Here is a 19,166-nt window from a genome sequence, read left to right as displayed (position 1 = left end):
TCTCTGTTACATTCTTTCCTATTTTAGCTGCTGCTACTCACACTTAAGATTATTCAGGTACTCTTTTAGGGAGCTTCTCTGAACCCCTGGGTTCCCAGGGCTGGACTCAATGTCCCATCTTTATACCTCAGAACCCCTTATTTAGACCTCTCTCACAATATCTCATGTATTCTATTCATATTATGAAGTTTTACTCTTTTTATACTGTAATACTATTCTCTAAGCTCTCTGCCAGAAGGGCAAAGCCAGTATGTTTGTTTCCCTAGCATTCAGCACAGGGCCTGACACACTGTAATCACCCATTGGTTGAATTGAGCCATTTAGGTGAATACCACAAATTGTTGTAATTCAAACACAGTCTCATGGATAACTAGAATGTTCCAAATGTAGCAATTAAGAATAAACTTTTTAGAGATCATCTGAACCATGAAGGCTGTGCCAGCAAAAATAAAAATTAGATTTTATATCCATTAACTATTTGGAATTCAGAATCATCAACACTTATCAAGCACATCCTCTATGTGAAGCACTGTCATATTTCATATAATGCTGTCCTATTTGATCCTGAAAATAATCATGTCAGATAGGAAGACAGAGATATTGACTCATCTCAACTGACATAATCAACTGAAATTCTTCACATCCAGGTCTTCTGACTGTGCAGTCCTGCCCACGCATTCCAGCACGTATGTCACACTCTGTCATGATGAGGGTGACTATCAACATTCACATTAAAGAGCTCATCATTTATTTTGCCATGAGTTACCTGTTGCGTGGCTCACTCTTTCCACCAATAAGATGGAGATAACATCATAAGAGTATTATAAACCTTAATAAATTCATTTCATACATATGTAAAGTATTTAATATATATGAGACACTGTTCTGGGAATTTGGATATAGTACTAATAAAAAACAAAAACACTTGTCCATTTTAAGCTGACGTTCTAGTAGGGAAAAACAGACAATACCCATTACATAAAATATATCCTATTCCAGATATGGGACATGCAGAGAAGGGGACAGGGAGTGCTCAAATAGGGAAGGGATTGCAACTGTAAATAGGTAAATCACTGAGAAGGTGACACTGAAGCAAAGACCTAGAGCAGCCTTGTATTTTTAAAGAAAATTCAAGGCGTCCACCCACACAAGCTTAGGGTCTTTGCACTTTCAGTTGTCTTTGCCTGAACATATGTCCCTAGATACCCTTAAGGCTCATTCCCTCACATCTTTGTCAAATGGCAGCTTATTAGTTCAGCCTAACTTAACTGGAGCCCTAGTCCCCCTACCCTGCCTCCTTTTTCACCACTGGACTTCATAAATAACTAACTTATTACTAATTTGCTGAGTGGTTGGTTTATTTCTGTTGCCTCCCTCTTTAACAGCAGGGATTATGGGTATTTTTTCATACTGTCTCCTGAGGGCTAAAAAGTATTTATGAAATGAACTAATTTGATTATGCCTCTTTGTTGCAAAACTGCTTTCTCTCTACCTTGCTTTGGGCACTGGTGTTGTGCCATGAAAGCCCTAATTCTTTGCACTTCAGGGCCTTTGCACAGCTGATTCCCCAGCCTATCATACGAATACCTAGAATTTGCTCTCCTGGAACCCTCTACTGCTCAAGTTGCCTGGGATGTCCCAGATTATACTCGAATCATTAATATTTTCATTGTTATCTTTTTAAAGCATTTATCTTCTCATGAAATAACAGACTCTGCAGACAGATTGCTCGGGTAAGAGTTGTGGCTCCCCATTTTACTAGCTCTATGAACTGAAGCAAGTGATCCAAGCTCTCAGTACTACAATTTCTTCAACATTCAAACAGAAATAAAGATAACTATCTCATAGATTTATCATGAGAATTAAATGAATTATCAATTTAAAGCTCAAAGAATAGTGTCTGGCACACAGTAATAACTCAATAAATGTGAGTTACTATTATTGATGTTAGACATTTGAGTATGTAATTAGATTAATGTCTATCCACTGCACCTGACAATAAACACCTTGAGGTCAGTGACCTGTTTGTCTGGTTTGCCACTATGATTCTAGCACTGAAGCACACTACCTGGCATTATTCTGTAAATGTCTGTCTACTGAATCAATCATTGAACAGTTTAGCACTGTGTGCATGCTGGAGATGGTGCCACTTTTGCACACCACTCCACTGGAACAGGACTCCTTCTCCTGATTGACCCTTAGGAGGATCTGCTCGTCCATGAATGACTTCTCCAAATCAGGCCCAAAACATAAGATGCAACTCTGAGCAACTGTTGGAAAACTCACCCCATTAGCAGACAAACTGTTGTTTGCTAGGATGATAAGATTTTCTACTGTATCATGAATACTTGTGTCTCCGGACTCATGTGAAATAACTTGTAACTCCAAGAGAAAGCACTTCATTGCTGTTACTTTGCAACTGGGCTAAAAATAAAAGTTATAAAGAACAATTACTTTTTTGTGATTATTAATTTTCATACTGATGTAATTTTGATTTTCAAAAAGTCAATCCAAATATTTTATAAAGATACACAATATCCTTAAGAAATTTTACATAGGAGGCAGCTTAATTTTTTTCTTTTGGCTTTAAAATAAAAACCAAAACAAAACAACGAAACACAATCAAGAAGGATGGCAATATTGTACAGAAGAACATGAAACTAGAAAATGTAGAAATAGTGGCCAGTTTTTCTCACTGAGCACATTTCCCCTGTGGAAAGGGTAATAATACTGGCCTTAGAGTCTGAAAACATCAATATAGACAGCTTATTTGTAAGAATTTTTAGAATCAAATTGTGTTGTTAACATTTTAAATAGTGGTAGCTGCTAATTATACTGTTCTTTCAAGTTCCAAAGTTCCAGAGGGAGAGAAGTAATTCCAAGAAATTTATTAGAAAAATCAAAGCAGGACTAGTGTCCACTCACAGGCTGATCAAATCAGAAAAGGCTCTCTTAGGTGCCACAAAAATATGTTTTCCACAACATTTACTTTAACAATAACTTAAAGAAAGGACACAAGGAATATCTAGGGATTTGACCATTATTTGACTTTGTGTCCTCGATACCTTGCACAGTGCCTGGGAGCCTGCAGACACTTCACAAATGCTTACTGAATGGATAAAAAAAATGAAGGAATACACCCATGTGCCCACCACTGGTAATATTCCTTAACCCCAACAGTCACTGCTTAGGATTGAAAGACAAATACTGTCACCATATCAGCAATAATAGAACTGAGCTTCAGAAATGTTTAGTAATTTCCAAGGTAATACAAGTAAAAAGTGGTGGAGTCAGTTTTAAAATCTAAACTTCAATCTAAGGTTGTTTCTATAACCCATGGGTTGCAAAGTTATCTTCTTGCAAAAAAGCAATTTCAGGATGCTGAATTTGGTGGCTAACTGACTACTTTCCATTTTACAAAAAATGCAAAGAAAAACAGAATCCATGCTGAAGCCAGAGGAGGGAGACAATTTCTTTGTGCAGCAGCATGACCCAATTGGTTGGTGAATATCTCTTTTTTCTAGTTTCTGACTATGGTTTCTTTCCAATGCTTAGAAAGTCATCTATGTAAGAGAAGTTCTAATTGAAGAATAATGGAGAGAGGACATAGAGTTTGTTTTCCCTGAGGTGAAGTTGGGGATTCATTTCTTGGTTTTAGTAGCAATACTGAAGGGAAGAACCACCACCAACATGACAAATCCTACATGCCTTAGGAAATGTCAGGGTATTCATGAAACAAGTTCAAGACCACTTTTCAGTTCTAATAAGTTTCATGGGTTATGTTTCTTTTCTCACGCAGAGAATAATTAGAATCTTTTTCTGACAAATGTAGAGAATTATGTAAAATGCAGAACATGAATGACTTTAAGCAATTTATGGAAAATATGATTGCAGATGGTGATACATTACAGCATTGGAAATAATTGATATGTTGGCTACTCTTAAATTGAATCAGTTAATCTGATTTTTGCATCTAATTGCATCATGATGCAACTGCATCACAAAAATGTATAATGTATCTTGTTTGACATTGATGGAAAAGACTCTTTTAATATTTTGATTTGGCACCATTACAAAAATAGCATTTATGTAGCTATCTGTCCCCAAGTCCCATCTCAACAATCACTAATAAAACTCATTGATCGTATATTATAGAAACACACCAAAAGTTAGATTTTAAAACTACACATATTTTAGTTGTTACAAAAATATACTTTTAAAAACTTTAATAACAAGACAAATAGCAATTTTGAAAAAAGTATACTCACGTGAACATCACTTTCCGTATACAAAGTAGCATCAATATGCATAGACTGAAAGGAAACAAAATTAGACAATATTAAAAACTATGCCCTGCTTTAAATATTATGAGAACAACCTACTGAAAACATTAAATTGTTTTTAATTCTTTTTTTTATTTTGAGATAATTTAAAATTCATATTAAACTGTAAGAGTAAATACAGAGAGATCTTGTGTACCCTTCAACAAGCTTCCCCCAGTGGTAATATCTTCCATAACCACAGTACAGTATTACAATCAGAAAATTGACATTAATATGATGCACTCACCTTGTTCAGATTTCACTAGTTTTATGTGCCACAGTGTGCGTGCATGCATATGTGTGAAGTTTTATGCAATTTTATCACTTGCATAGATTCACATCACCACCACCACAGTTAAGACACAAAATAGTTCCATCACCACAAGGATTCTGCTGCTATTCTTTCATAACCAAAGTCACCTTTCTCCCCATACATACCTCATCATCACCCAATCTCTCTAAATTCTGACAACCACTTCTCTGCTCTCCATTCCTATAATTTTGTCATTTCAAGAATATTATGTAAATGGACTCATATCGTATGTAACCTTCTGAAATTAGCTTTTAAAAGAATTGATAGACATTTTTATGAGCCATTTAGGTTTACAGAAAAACTAGCAGAAAGTACAGAGACTTATACACCCCTTGGTCCTCCACCCCAGTTTCCCTATTGTTAATATCTTGCATTAGTGTGGTGTGTTTGTTATAGTTGGTGAGTCACTATTATGATCTTAAGTGTATAGAATATTAGGGCTCATTATTTGTGTTGTATGTTTTACAGGTTTTGACAAATGTATAATGCCACCCATCATCACATATTAATATTTTCACGGCTTTAAAAGTAGCCTGTGCTCTGCCTAGCCATTTCTCCTTCCCTCCGAACCTCTAGCAACCACTGATCTTTTTATTGTCTCCATAGCTTTGCCTTTTTCAAAATGTCATAGTTGGGATCATACAATGTGAAGCCTTTTCAGATTGGTGTCCCCATCTTTCACTCAACAATATGGCTTTGAAGTTTTCTCCATTTATTTTCATGGCTTGATAGCTTATTTCTTTTTATCACTTGATAATATTCTATTTTATAAATGTACCACAATTTCTTTATGAAGATTGGCTTTTTTCACTCATCATAATACCCTGGAGATCCACCTAATTTGTGGGTATCACTAGTTTGTTCCTTTTTATTGCTCTGTAGTATTCCCTGACATGATATATCACAGATTTTACCAACTGAAGCACATTTGTTTCCAGTTTTTGGCAGTCATGAAAAAATCTCTGTGAACATTCATGTACATATTTTTGTGTGCACGTAGTTTTCATTTATCGAGGATGAATGTCCAAGAGTACAATTGTTGGATTGTAAGGCAAATGCATGTTTTGTTTCATAGGATGCTGCCAAACTGTTTTATACAGTGGCTGTATCATTTTACATCATCACCAGCAATGTATGAATGATCCAGTTTCTCCACATCCTTGCCAGCATTATCACCCTTGTTCATTTATATTTACTTAGCATCATCACTATTTTTTATTTTGTATATGCTTATAGCTACATGTAATAATATGTCATTGTGGTTTTAATTTGTATTACTTTCTAAACAAAATATACCCATTTTTACTACTTTCTCTCCAAAAAACTTGGGGTGATGTATAATTTTCCTTTCCAATCTGTGTGCCTTTTATTTATTTTTTTCTCATACATTTTTTCTCTCCTGCTTCATAATTTGGCTAAACTTCCAATATTATTGCTATGGTTTGAATGTCCCCTCCAAAATTCAGGTTGAAACTTAATCCCCAATGTGGCAGTATTGAGAGGTGGGGCTTTAAGAGGTAATTGGATCACAATGGCTCTACCCTCATGAATGGATTAGTCCACTCATGGATTAAAGTATCAATGGGTTATTACGGAAAGGGAACTGGTAGTTTTATAAGAAGAGGAAGAGAGATCTGAGCTAGCACATGAGCACATTCAGCCCCTCGCCATGTGATGCTTTGTTTCACCTCTGGACTCGAGAGAGCACCCACCAGCAGGAAGGCCCTCACCAGATGTGGCTCCTCAACCTTGAACTTTTCAGTCTCATAACCATAAGACATAAATTCCTTTCTTTATAAATTACCCATTTCAAGTATTCTGTTATAAGCAACAGAAAACTCAGACAATTATGTTGAGTAAAAGTGGTGAGAGAAGATATCCCTGCTTAGTTTCCAGTCCCAGCAGAAAAACATTCAGTCTTGTACTCACCATTAAGTATGGTAGCTCTAGACTTTTTGAACATGTTTTGTATCAAGTTGAGGCAGTTCTCCACAACTACTTTCTAAGAAATTTTATCTTCAATAGGTGTTTATATCAGTCTGCTAGGGCTGCCATAAAAAGTACCACAGACTTGGTGACTTAAATAATAGAACTTTATTTTCTCACAATTCAGGAGGCTAGAGGTCTGAAATCAGGGTACCAGCAGGGTTGGTTTCTTTAGAGTCCTCCCTCCTTGGCTTATAGGTGGCCATTTTCTCCCAGTGTCTTCACGTGGTTTTCTATCTCTGTGTATCTATACCCTTATCTGTTTTTCTAAAGATACCAGTCATATTGCAGTAGGACCTGCCCTAATGACCTCATTTTAACTGACCCTATCTCAAAATACAATCACATTTTGAGATATTGGCAATTAGTTCTTCAACATATAAATCCAGGAGGCATAGGGAGGGACACAGGCCATGAGAGGTGTTGCATTTTTTCAGATACCTTTTCTACATATGATTTTCTTCTTTAGCCTGTTGATAGGGTAGATTACATTGCTTGATTTTCAAATAATTGAGCAAGACTTGTGTACCTGAAATAAATCTCACTCGGTCATGGTGTATAATTCTTTTTATACATTGCTGAATTTGATTTGTTAATATTTTATCGAGCATTTTAATATCTAAGTTAATGGGAGATATTTTTGTAGTTGTCTTTTTTAGTAATGTCTTTATTTGGTTTTAGCATCACAGTAATACTGGCCTCCTAAAATCAACTGGAAAATGTTCCTTCCTCTTCTATTTTCTAGAAGAGACTGTACAATTGTTGTTAATGCTTCTCTAAATATTTGATAGAATGATTCAGTGTAACCAGCAGGCTTGAAGGTCCCTTTTTGGGAGCTTGTGTATGATGAATTCAATGTATTTAGTGATTATATGAGTGTTTGGATTGTCTACTTCATCTTCATTATGTTTCGGTAGTTTGTGGTTTCTGAAGAATTGGTCCATTTCCTCTAAGTTGTCAGATTTGTGAGCATAAAATTGTTCATAGTTTTTCTTATTATCCTTCTAATGACTGCAGATTCTGTAGTGACAGCCCCAAATTTCATTCCTGAGATTTGTGTCTTCTCTCTTTTTATTTCTGTCAATTAAAGATCAATTGTATTGATTTTCCAAATAACCAGTTTTATGTTTCATTAATTTTTTCTATTGTTTTCTTGATTTCAATTTCATTAATTTTGGCTCTTATATTTAAATATTTTCTTTGTTCTGCTTGTATTGAATTTATTTTGCTCTACTTTTTCTAGTTTCTTGAAGCGGTAACTTAGATTTTTGATGTGATAATTCTCCTTTTCTTCTAATGTATTCATTTGATTTTTAAAAATGTCCTGTTAGTATTGCTTTAGCTGCATCACATATATCTTGATATGCTGTATTTCATTTTTTTCATTCTATGTATTATGAATATCCTTTGAGATTTACTCTTTGACCCATGGATTGTATAGAGGTATAGTATTTAATTTCCAAGCATTTGGAGATTTGCCCATTGTATTTAATTTCTTGATTTCTGGTTTGATTCCACTGTGGTTTGAGAACAAATTCTGCATGATTTAAGTTCTGAAAAAATTTTTAAAGTTTCTTTTATGGCTCAGTATATATTCAATCTTGATAAAAGAAAGTATATTCTGCTGTTGTTGGGTGTAGTGCTCTATGTATTAAATTAGATCCTTTTGGTTGGTTATATTGTATTTTTATGCCCTTTCTGATTTTCTGTCTAGTACTTCCATTAGTTACTGAGGAGGAGGCGGTAAAGTCCTCAAGAATAATTGTGGATTTGTCTATTTCTCTTTTATCCCTATTATTTTTTGCTTCACAAATTTTGAGGCTTTGTTGTTTGATGTGTATACCTTTAAGAACATTATGTTTTCCTCACAGATTTATTTTTTATCATTTTGTAATATCCCTCTGGATTATAGCAACTTTATTTTCTGTGAAGTCTACTTTATGTTAATAACATTAACTTTGATGTTAATATAGCCACTTCTGCTTTTTACAATTAATGTATGCATGTGTATCAGTCTAGAGCTGCTGTAATAAACTACCACAAGATGGGTGGTTTAAAACAACAGAAATCTCTTCATTTACAGTTCTGGAGACTGGAAGTCCAAAGTCAAGGTGTTGGTAGGGCCATGTTCCTTCTGAGGGGTCTAAAGAAGAATCCTTTCTTGACCTTCCCAAGGTTCTAGTGGATCCTGGCAATCTCTGGCCTTCCTTGGCTTATAGCCGCATCACTCTGATCTCTTCCTCTGTCTTCACATGGCTTTCTTCCCAATGAGTTACTCTGTGTCCTTTCCTTTTCTAATAAAGACACTCGCCATTGGATTTAGGGCCCCCCCTACTCTAGTATGATCTCATCTTAATTTCATTAATTATATTTGCAAAGATTATTTCAAAATAAGATCACATTTTAAGGTTCCAAGAGGATGTGAAATTTGGGGGGACAATATTCAACCCATTATAGTATGCTATATCTTTTTCTGTCTTTTTAAATTTCAACCTACGTATGTCAATTGTACTAGAAGTGAACTGCTTATAGATAGTATAGATGGGTGGTGTTTTCTTATCAATTCAACCAATCTCTCTCTTTTACTTGGTGTATTCTCATACTCTCCTATGATACTAACCATAGGAATGCTGAATCTTTTGTTACTGTCCTCAAGATCAGTGATGCTTTCTTTTTCTTAAGTCAATTGTCTCTCTAGTATTCTGTTGTCAAATTAACTATCATTCCTCTGTCATTCATTCTGCTAATGAGCCTTTACAGTTTGCTTTATATTTCAGTTATATTTTCAGTTCTATAATTTCTATATGGTTCCTTTCATATCTTCTATTTATTTGCTAAGGCATTTAGTTTTTCATTTGCTTCAAGGGCATTTGTAATTGCTTTTTGAAGCACTTTTTATAACGTCTGCTTTCAAATCTATGTCAGAGAATTCCAACATCTGATCCACTTCAATTTTGTAATCTGTTGACTCTATTTTCTCATTTAAGTTGTAACTTTCCTATTTCTTGGTACAATGGGTGATTTTCAATTGTATCTTGGCTTCATGTCTATTATGTTAGGACACTCTGGTCCTATTTAAATCTTCTATTTTAACATGCAGTCAGCTTGTTTGGATTTAGCATGCAAGTTCTAACCTGTTTTTTAATGCTGTGATTCCAATAAAAATTTAGTTTTCAGAACTTTGTGGTGCTATTTTGGTATGCTTGGTGCCATTGAGACTTCCACTGAAGCTGGTATTATCTGCTATGGCAGGAAGCACTTCCTTAGGTCAGGCCACCTGTTTTCTTCAGGTGGGAGAAGAGGGCCTTTAGTCCACAAGGAACAACAGCTGTTCCCTGGGTCAAGCCATTCTCCCTGCAGATGCCACCAAGATATCTGGCTTCTCCAGATAAAGGAAGAGAATACCTCACCTGTGCAGACTAGAACTCATCCGGCTGGGCCGCTTATAAATTACGTTTTAAAGATAATTAGGTTCTAAAACAGTAAGGAAAAGACTTCTTTTCGAGCTTTATAAGATCATAAATTTCTACAAAAATATTATTGTTTCAAGTGTGGTTTCCTTAAGACAGACAGAAAAACACAGAGAGAGACAAACTCCATAGCAGTTATACCAGGCATTTTATGGAAAAATGAGTACTCACTTGAATAAGATCTTCAATTTTTTTCAAATCACTTATTACATTCACCCAGTTGGCTTCTGTTTTAGGAAGCCCTGCACTGAAACAGCTGAAAGAAAAACCATAGAGCAAAGCATTTTGAAGGAACCTATTCATCTTGATGAATACTATAAGCAAAAGAGCAATCAATAATTTTTTATTCTGACCAGTGAAAAAATCAGCATTATCCTTGCTTCTGTGCATTCAACAGCCTTGTAACTGAACATAAACATTGAGCATATAGTACAACTTTGGCATTTTATGATAACTTGAGGCTTCACCAACCTGGATTAGAGAAAAGCCTAATTGTAGGCATACTTTATAAATAAACTGGCTCAATTTATCACAATGAAATAGAAGCAGTGCCAGATGTGTGGCAATGCTCAATAAATGATTTTGAATGAATTACTAGTTTCCTTTAAGTAGAGATTTACAGAGACTTTGAAGTCTAATAAATAGGTAAAATTCTTAAAATAAGTAATAATTATTTTCATGTAATGATTTTGACAGTAATTTTTTTTTACAGTACATTAAACATGCCCTTTTCATGTTGCTCACACTCTTACTATGCTTGCAGCAGCTTTCTCCATAAACAGTACAGACTTCATCCCAGTGTAGGCTGAATGATCATATACTTACTCACTTTCACAAATTTCATAAAAATTAAAATTTAATATCCAGACAAAATACACTTATACTGACCAAGTAACATTGGAATGATTCTTAGAGCTTGAGGAAAAATAATCACTCACTTCCTGATGGATCTTACACAGAAGCATGATAGTCAACACTAATCTGTCTTATGATGAAGAATTACCTGCACAAATCTATGGTTCCCAATACCATGAAGGCATTAGTAGAGTAAAACTGAACTGAGAGTCAGATTATATAACTATAGGTTAGGTGCTTTGGGCCAACTGGGTATATTAGCTGCATCTAAGAGAGAAGAAAAAAGTTAATAGTCAGGGAAACATATGAATTTTATTAGAAGGAAACAACAAAAGGCTTAAATAAAGAAAGAAATGTTTTAAACTGAACTAGGATAAGGATCAAGGGATAGGAGCAGTCAGTGTCAGGGACAGATAAAAAAGTAACATAAGCAAATTCTAAATATCTTTTAATTGCCATGAAAAATATGTAGTTTATCAATAAGTGGTATACTTCCAAGTTCAGTTAAATATCAAAAGGCCCAATTTATTTGAGGGCTATAAAGCTCATTTGGACTATTACCACAATGTAGAAAAATGCTCAGTTAGGTGTTTACCAAACCTCCTCTAAATCTCTATAGTCTGCCTTCTATCCACCAGATACTGAGTACCTAGAGATATAAGCAAACTGAACATAAACTAATTTAATGGAAAAGATATCCAAGGACAATCATTATGACCATGAACATAATGTTATTTATGCCTAAAGATAAAATTACCCCAAAATGAAGACATGAATGCCAGCTTCAGTTAGAAAATGACTGTTTAGAAGTAAACACAAGTAGCACTGGATGGAAATACTTCTCAAATGTGGTTTCTGAAAAATATAATCATAGACAAATGGTTAAATTTTTTAGTTAAAAAGTGAGGTTTAAAATAACATGTCAACATATTTTTAGGTCTAAAGATGTAAGTTTGTCATAATTTCATAATTAATGCCTCTTATAAAAAAAATAAAATTATAATTTATATTTTTTCGCTTTCTCTCCTACCTCCAACTCTGTCTCTTATGCACAAAGTTCCTTAATAGATATTTCTGCAGATGCATGTCAAAGATAATTTAACAAAGTTGACATATTTGTTAATTTACATACATACCAATGTCACCACTTAATGTTTTTATATTATCTTTGACCTCCTCCTCATCCTTCTCCCTTTTTTAATAGGTCAAAATATTTTAAACAGCACAGGTTAATAACATGCATTACTAACAGAGATGCACTAGTTATATTAACTTCATGTAAATTATGAAAATGAATTATATTAATATTATTTGGTGAAAAATTGGATAAAATGGAACCAATTACAGACACTGTATTCCATCTTGAGAGTGACTAATAATTTTTCTTGGTGATTTAGGGAAATCATTTATTCTAGAACTTACCAGAGTTTTGGTACTTTCACCTGCCTCTTTTGTGTTGTCAAAGCTTTTAAAGTTTCAGAAAGCAATGTTAACTGCCACCTTAACCACTAATTGTTCATGCTTCCTTTCAAAAAGATGAATGATACCCACACCCTGCCCTCTAAGACTACACAATTTAGTGAGTACAAAGACATTTAGAGAACACAAAAGAGTGGGATAAGTGAAATAACACGTTTATAATGACAAGAAGAGCCTATCAAGATGTTCAATAGAGTTTTTAAAAACCTATTTAATTTATTTTCAAAATAAGAACAATCCAAATGTGAACAGACATCTGTGATATCTCAAGATCTTTAGAGAATAACCATGTAACTTATTGCAAAGACTCTGAGATTCAGATGACCTTTTAGGGAAATTCCATAGGATATTTTCATCTATTTTTTTTCTTACCGAAATTCTCATTACTCAAAGCCACGGTAAATCCTTAAGTATTGAAGAAGAGCTGGCTATGGCAAGGGGTTTCCAGCAGCCATCCATCCACGATGCCTCCTACAATAAAATCTAGGGTAAAGTATGATCCATTAAAAACACAAGTGGACTAGTAAGAAAAAGAAAGGGAGGGAATTAATACTTATTGAACACCTACCTTTTAATAAGCACTCTATTAGTTACTTAACAGATGCATCACCTTTAATCTTTACAATAATGGTATGGAGGAAGGTTAGTAGCATTTAGGTAAGCTGCTGTAGGCCCATAGCAAGTACATGACAGCCAGGATTTGAGGCCAGTTCTGTCTGATTACAACGCCTTTGCAAAACTTCTCTATTCTATTATGTCCCTGAATTGAAAAATTCCAGAGTCATACTAGTAAAAAGTAGAAACAAACAAATACTTAGATTTGTAGAAGTACTGATTGTTAATCCAGTTTACAATAGCAGTAGCCATTTCTACAGCCACTGAATATGTATCTTCAGTCTTTTAAAGGAACCATTGTTAATCATTTGAGAATTTTATAACCAAGAAAATTTTATTTTTTTCTCACTCAAATCAAGTGAAGAATATGAAGATTAAACATCCCTAAATTCAACTCCATGCCATTAAAAGCAGTTTATAACCAAAATATACAAAAATACAAACAACTATTTTCTGCCCTTCAAAATAGTATATACATGGTGACCTCTTCCACAAAAAATCAAAATCTTCCACAACCCGTGACATAAATATTCACTGAATTAAGTTCCATAAACTCAAAGAATTAAATTATTATACTTTCCAGATGTTTCTGAAATATAAGAATGGCTGCTTTAAAATATATTATCTATAACTCCTAGAAAGAAAAAGGTAACACTTATTTAGGTATTAAGCAAGATATAAAGGTGTATCCAATAGAAATACCTTTTTGTCCACAAGAACACATCAAATCTAATATTCCTGTTACATACGATCTAAATCACTCATTGATTGGTTTATTTAAAGCAAACCTTCCTTATCACTCTCATTTTATAATTATTCCCTTTGTCTATATTATCTCAGTGCTTCAAATTTTTTATAAAACTTTACCGTAATCTTCATCATTTCATCCAAAGCCTCTTAAATTCCCTACATCCATTTTAGTTGTGGTATCCTTGAATCCACATTTTAAAAAAATAATAATATGGACTTGGGATTGAGCAATGCCATGGGTGATATAATTTTTAATTAGGCCTTACAAAGCTACTTTCGTAAACAATGAAAATTTCATTCCTGGCCTCTTATAGCAGTGAGCCTTTAAAATGTCAAAATGGATTTTCACTACGCTGCTCAACTACATCCTGCTGGTATAAGTAAAAGAAGACTAAGTGCTTAGCCAGAATACTCTACCATAGAGTGTGGTTGTCAGACACGGAGGAATGCAATAGAAAATGTCCTCAAAATATCTAACCAAATCATGATAATGGAAGCCAGTGTAGATGAAAAGAAGTATTGGCTGGGCGTGGTGGCTGGTGCCTGTAATCCCAGCACTTTGGGAGGCCAAGGCAGGCGGATCACCTGATGTCGGGAGTTCGAGATCAGCCTGCCCAATATGGAGAAACCCCATCTTTACAAAAAAAATACAAAATCAGCCGGGTGTGATAGTGCATGCCTGTAATCCCAGCTACTTGGGAGGCTGAGGCCAGACAATTGCTTGAACCCGGGAGGCAGAGGTTGTGGTGAGCTGAGATCATGCCTTTGCACTACAGCCTGGGCAACAAAAGTGAAACTCCATCCCCCCCCAAAAAAAAAGAAGTATTTTATAGCTCTGCTTGCTGCCTGAATCTATTTTCTGCTGCTGGAAGAGAACACCACAAACTTAATTTACAACGGACACAAGCTCATTTGGCTCACAGTTCTGGAGGCTGGGAAGTACATGAGCATGGCACTGACATCTGCTAAGGATCATCCTGTGGCAGAAGGGTAGAAGGTGAAAGCAAGCACATGAGACAAAGAGGAAATTGAGCCAAAATCACCCTTTCATAAGGAGCCCACTCATGCAATAACAAACTCACTCCCTCCGTAACTGCATTAATCCATTCATGAGGGCCCTGTCTAATGAAAGTGCCTAAAGAGATACCTAATTACCTGTTAAAGATCCCACTTCTTAAAACTGTCACAATCACAATTAAGTGTCAACATGAGTTTTGGTGGAGGCATTCAAACCATAGCATTCTGCCCCTCCCCTCCCCCTCTCTGCCTAATTCACATCCTTCATACAATGCAAAATATATTCATTCCATCCTAGTAGGCTCAAAAGTCACTCCAGTATTAACTCAAAAGTTAACACTGTTAGTTAATACTTATCTAAATCTAGTTAATCTAGTTATCTAGGTAATACTTGTCTAAATCAAATATGGATGAGACTTCATCCTGAAGGCAAATGTTCTTCAACCACGAGCCTGTGAAATCAAAATAAGCTATCTGCTTCCAAAATACAATGTGTGAAGGTATAGAAGAGACATTCCCATTCTAAAATGGAGAAATAGGCAAGAAAAGAGGGATAACTCATCTGAAACAAGTCCAAAACCCAACAGGGAGAACAATATTAAATCTTAAAGTTGGAGAATAATTTCCTTTCACTCCACATTCTGCATCCTGGGCACGCTGGGTGGGGGTTGGACCCCTAAAGCCTCAGGCAGGTCAGTTCCCATAGCTTTCCTAGGCTCAGCCTATTCTTCAGCTGTCATGGGTTGGAGTCTTATGCCTGAAGCTTTTCCAGACTGCAGCTCTACACTGTTAACCATAGTTCTAGGATTTTGGTGGCAACCCCATTTCCTTGGCTCCATGAGGCACCGCCCTGTTGGGGGCTCTCTGTGGTTGTTCTGCCCCTGTGCAAAGTCTCTGCCTGTGCCCCAAAGAAGTCAGCATCATCTTTTGAAATCAAGGTGGAGGAAGCCATGCCCCCTCAGCTCTTGTATTCTGTGAGACTGCAGACTTAACACCACATGAATTTCACCAAGGCTTACCGCCTGTATCTTGTGAAGCAGTGGGTCAAGCTGCAGCTGGGGCCACTTAAGCCATAGTTGGGGTGGCTGAAGACTGCTGCACCAGAATGTGGGGAGCCAAGTCCCAAGGCAGCCCTGGGCAGTAAGCTCATGGAGAGCAACCAGGTGGGGCCTGGCACCCGAAACCATTCTTTCATCCTAGAACTCTGGGCCTGTGAAATAAAAGAGACTAAATCCCAGCCCTGTCCTCAAGGAGCTCACAGGATAGGAATTGTTTGGAATCTTGTGATTGGATCTCACTGCAAGGTGACTGCTGACTCACAGCAGCACTGAAATCCTAGGAGGATAGTACTGCCCAGGGAAAATACATAGTGAGTAAGCAAGTTAACGTCGGCAGGCATCTCTATAGTTTTCATTCTGGAGTGAAAACTGTCCCTTAGACTCATAGTCACACAGTTGCCTCTGCTCCAGATTTTCCTTCTGCTTCAAATATTCTTCACCCAGATACTGTCGGGGCTCACACCGTTGCTATTTCCCAAGCAAATAATTGCTTGTGAAAATAACTGTAAACATTTTACATTCTATACCAATATTGTAGTTCTTCCCAGTGAGGAAGGATGATCTAACATACTTGATGTTTTGTTCTGCTTATTAACTTGTCTAATCACACATTTAAAATTAATTAAACATACAAGAATAAAAGATTTACAAGTATTGGTTTTTTGGGTTAAATGCATCATCCATTCATTCAAACCACTAGAAAAGACAAGCTGAGACTGAATAGAATATAGAGATTATAAGACAGCATCACTTTCCTTGATTCATTTAGTAAATATTCGCTGAATATTTATTATGGGCTAGGCATTTTTTATGACCTTGGAATACATCAATGATGGCAGAACACAATCTTGATTTCAGAAAGAAAGATGAACCATATAGAAAATGCACAAATAAGTTATTATAATTATGCATTTTATTAGAGAGTGAAAAATTATCTAGGAAAAAGGAAACAAGGTAAGAAGGGTGAGGTTGAAATTTTGGGTAGTCAGGGTAAAGATAGCAAGGGTGTGTGAGCCCCGGTGGTATCTCAGTGAAGACTATTTGAAGCAGAGGGAACAGCTAGGGCAGAGACAACTGTGTGGCTATGAGTCTAAGGGACAGGAAAGAAGCCAGTGGAATGAGCAAGGGAAAGAGTAGTCTGAGATGAGGTCAGAAAGGTGGAGGAGGACCTGAATCTGCTTGGGGTAGCAGTGGAGATACAGACATGTGGCTAGAGTCTGGAATCATTTTTTATGACAGGACTAATATAATTTCCTGACAGATTGCAGGGTACAGGAGGAAATAAGAGAATGAGAATGACTCTGAGTCTTTTCCTCTGAACACCTGAGAAGATGGAGCTACCATCAACTGAAACAAGCAAGCCTTGGACACAGCTGATGCCTTGAGGAGAGGGGACAGGTCAGGAGTTTCAGTTCTGGACATGCTGAGTTTGAAAGGCTCATTAGATATGCACAAGGAAATGTCAAATATGCCATTGGATACATAAATCTCGAGTTCAGGAATGTGTCTGAACTGGAAATAGATATGCGACTCATGAGAGTGCTCATGAGGGAGTGGTGTAGGTAGAGAAAAGGACCAAAACCTGACCATGGGATACTTCAGTATTAATTAGGTCGGGGATTATAAAAGAAGGATCAGGAAAGAAAAATCAAAAGGAATGACTACTGAATAAGGGGAAAATGAAGAGTATCATATTCTAGAAGTCAGTCAAGGGAAGTATATCCAGCAAACGGGAATGATGGACACATCAAATGCACTGACAGGCCAAGCAAGACACAGTTTCAGCACTGACCAGTGGGCTTGGCAACCCGGAGGTCATGTCAGATGACTCTGACAATAGCACTTTTAGGGATTTGATGGAGGCAGAAGCCTGCCTGGGATGGCTGACAAGAAAGTAGCAAGAAAAGGTTCTTAAAATGCTAGTGCAGGCAATGTTTTTAAGAATCCTGCTCCAAAAGGAAGGAAGGAAAGGGGGTTGTTGCAGGTGGTAGAAAGTGGTAGAAATAACAACATGTTTGCATGCTGATGGGACTGACTTATTAGAGAGGGGGAATTAAGGATGTTGGAGGGGGTGGGAAGTGCCAGAGTAATTTTCTCTAATGAGCAAGTGAGGATGAGGATGTTAGCCCACCTCCAAGAGGGGGCGAGGGCTGAGTCATCTACTGTCACAGGAAGGAATGCTGAGTTATAAGGGGGGTGGGGCTGGTAGGTAGGTATAAGTTTTCTACTATTACTTCCATTTTCTCAGTGAATTAAAATAAAAAGTCATGAGCAGAAAGTGAAGATTGGAGGAGGATGGGGACAGGAGGAGGATGAGAGGGAAGAGGACACACAAAATAGCCATTTAGGTAACTGGGAGAATAGTATGAGAGTCTGGCCTATAGAAGGATCAATGTTGTGAATGGTTGTGGAGTGAGATTAGTCATTAGGGTTGTACGTGTTTCCTCCAGCCACAGTAAGCTGAAAGGGAAAGAAAGCCTGGAATAGGTACAGAACTGGATTTAAACCTGCTATGTGTATACCAAGCAAGTACAAGGAAGAGAGGGGCAAGGGATTTCAAACTATATGTAAGGGAGCGATTGGGAGATTTGTCCAGGAAATTTTACTTCATTTCTTTATGATAGGACTTCATAAAGGTAGTGTTACTTGAATCATACCTCGAAGGTCGGATATATTCTAGGCATGAGTGAAAGGAGAAAAACAGCATTGAGGCAGAAGGCAGAACCCAAGCAAGGCCATATGCAAACAAGTATAGTGTGTTTGCAGATGACTGTGAGCCATTTTCCTAAGAGTGTGAAAGTAGTGGTCAGTAAGACTCCACAAAACTGTCACCATTGTTTAAAGCAGCAACTGGTTAACACTTTGTGTAGAGGGCCAGATAATGTTTTATGCTTTACAAGTCTTGTAGACTTTGTTGCCAGTGATTAACTCATCCACTCTAGTGTAAGAGCAGCTATAGACAACACATAAACAAATGGGTATGGCTGTGTTCCAATACAACTTTATTTATAAAAACAGGTGGTTGATGGATTTGAATCACCAACCACCTGCTTTGATAAATAAGTAGTCGGTTTTGATAAATAAACAGTTGGTTTGCCAGCTCTTGATCGCTACAGATCTCTTTTCAGTCCTAATTTAAGTACAGCTGAGAAAGTGATATCTTTAAACATCTCCAATCTTCCTATCATTAATCGCACTAAGACATTTTCAGTAATTGCTTTCAAGCTGTTTTAAATTGACACCAATATGAGATTTTCAAATAAGAAATGTCCTCAAACTTAATCTGTGTTCAATATCAAGG

General features: G+C 36.4%; 1 protein-coding gene across 8 annotated transcripts in view; it reads right to left on the bottom strand.

Moving 5' to 3' along the window:
• The window catches only part of IL15 (interleukin 15), a 106,455-nt gene that overhangs the window by 1,716 nt on the left and 85,573 nt on the right, over window positions 1–19,166 (bottom strand). For 4 of the 8 annotated variants that reach the window (XM_002815168.6, XM_063723672.1, XM_002815167.6 and 1 more), the window contains 5 exons: window positions 12,798–12,908; window positions 11,704–11,801; window positions 10,263–10,347; window positions 4,269–4,313; window positions 2,287–2,424 (listed from right to left, as the gene is read on the bottom strand). In XM_002815168.6, coding sequence (XP_002815214.1) covers window positions 2,287–2,424; window positions 4,269–4,313; window positions 10,263–10,347; window positions 11,704–11,801; window positions 12,798–12,809 — 378 coding nt within the window. In that variant the 5' untranslated portion in view covers window positions 12,810–12,908. Of the gene's footprint in view, window positions 1–2,286; window positions 2,425–4,268; window positions 4,314–10,262; window positions 10,348–11,094; window positions 11,214–11,703; window positions 11,802–12,797; window positions 12,909–19,166 lie in introns of those variants that run through there. The other 4 variants (XM_054554509.2, XM_063723673.1, XM_063723674.1 and 1 more) reach the window with 2 other exon arrangements.

The sequence above is a fragment of the Pongo abelii genome, chromosome 3 (assembly GCF_028885655.2).
Source record: "Pongo abelii isolate AG06213 chromosome 3, NHGRI_mPonAbe1-v2.0_pri, whole genome shotgun sequence".
Lineage (NCBI taxonomy): Eukaryota > Metazoa > Chordata > Mammalia > Primates > Hominidae > Pongo > Pongo abelii.
This window is presented reverse-complemented; position numbering and strand designations above follow the sequence as displayed.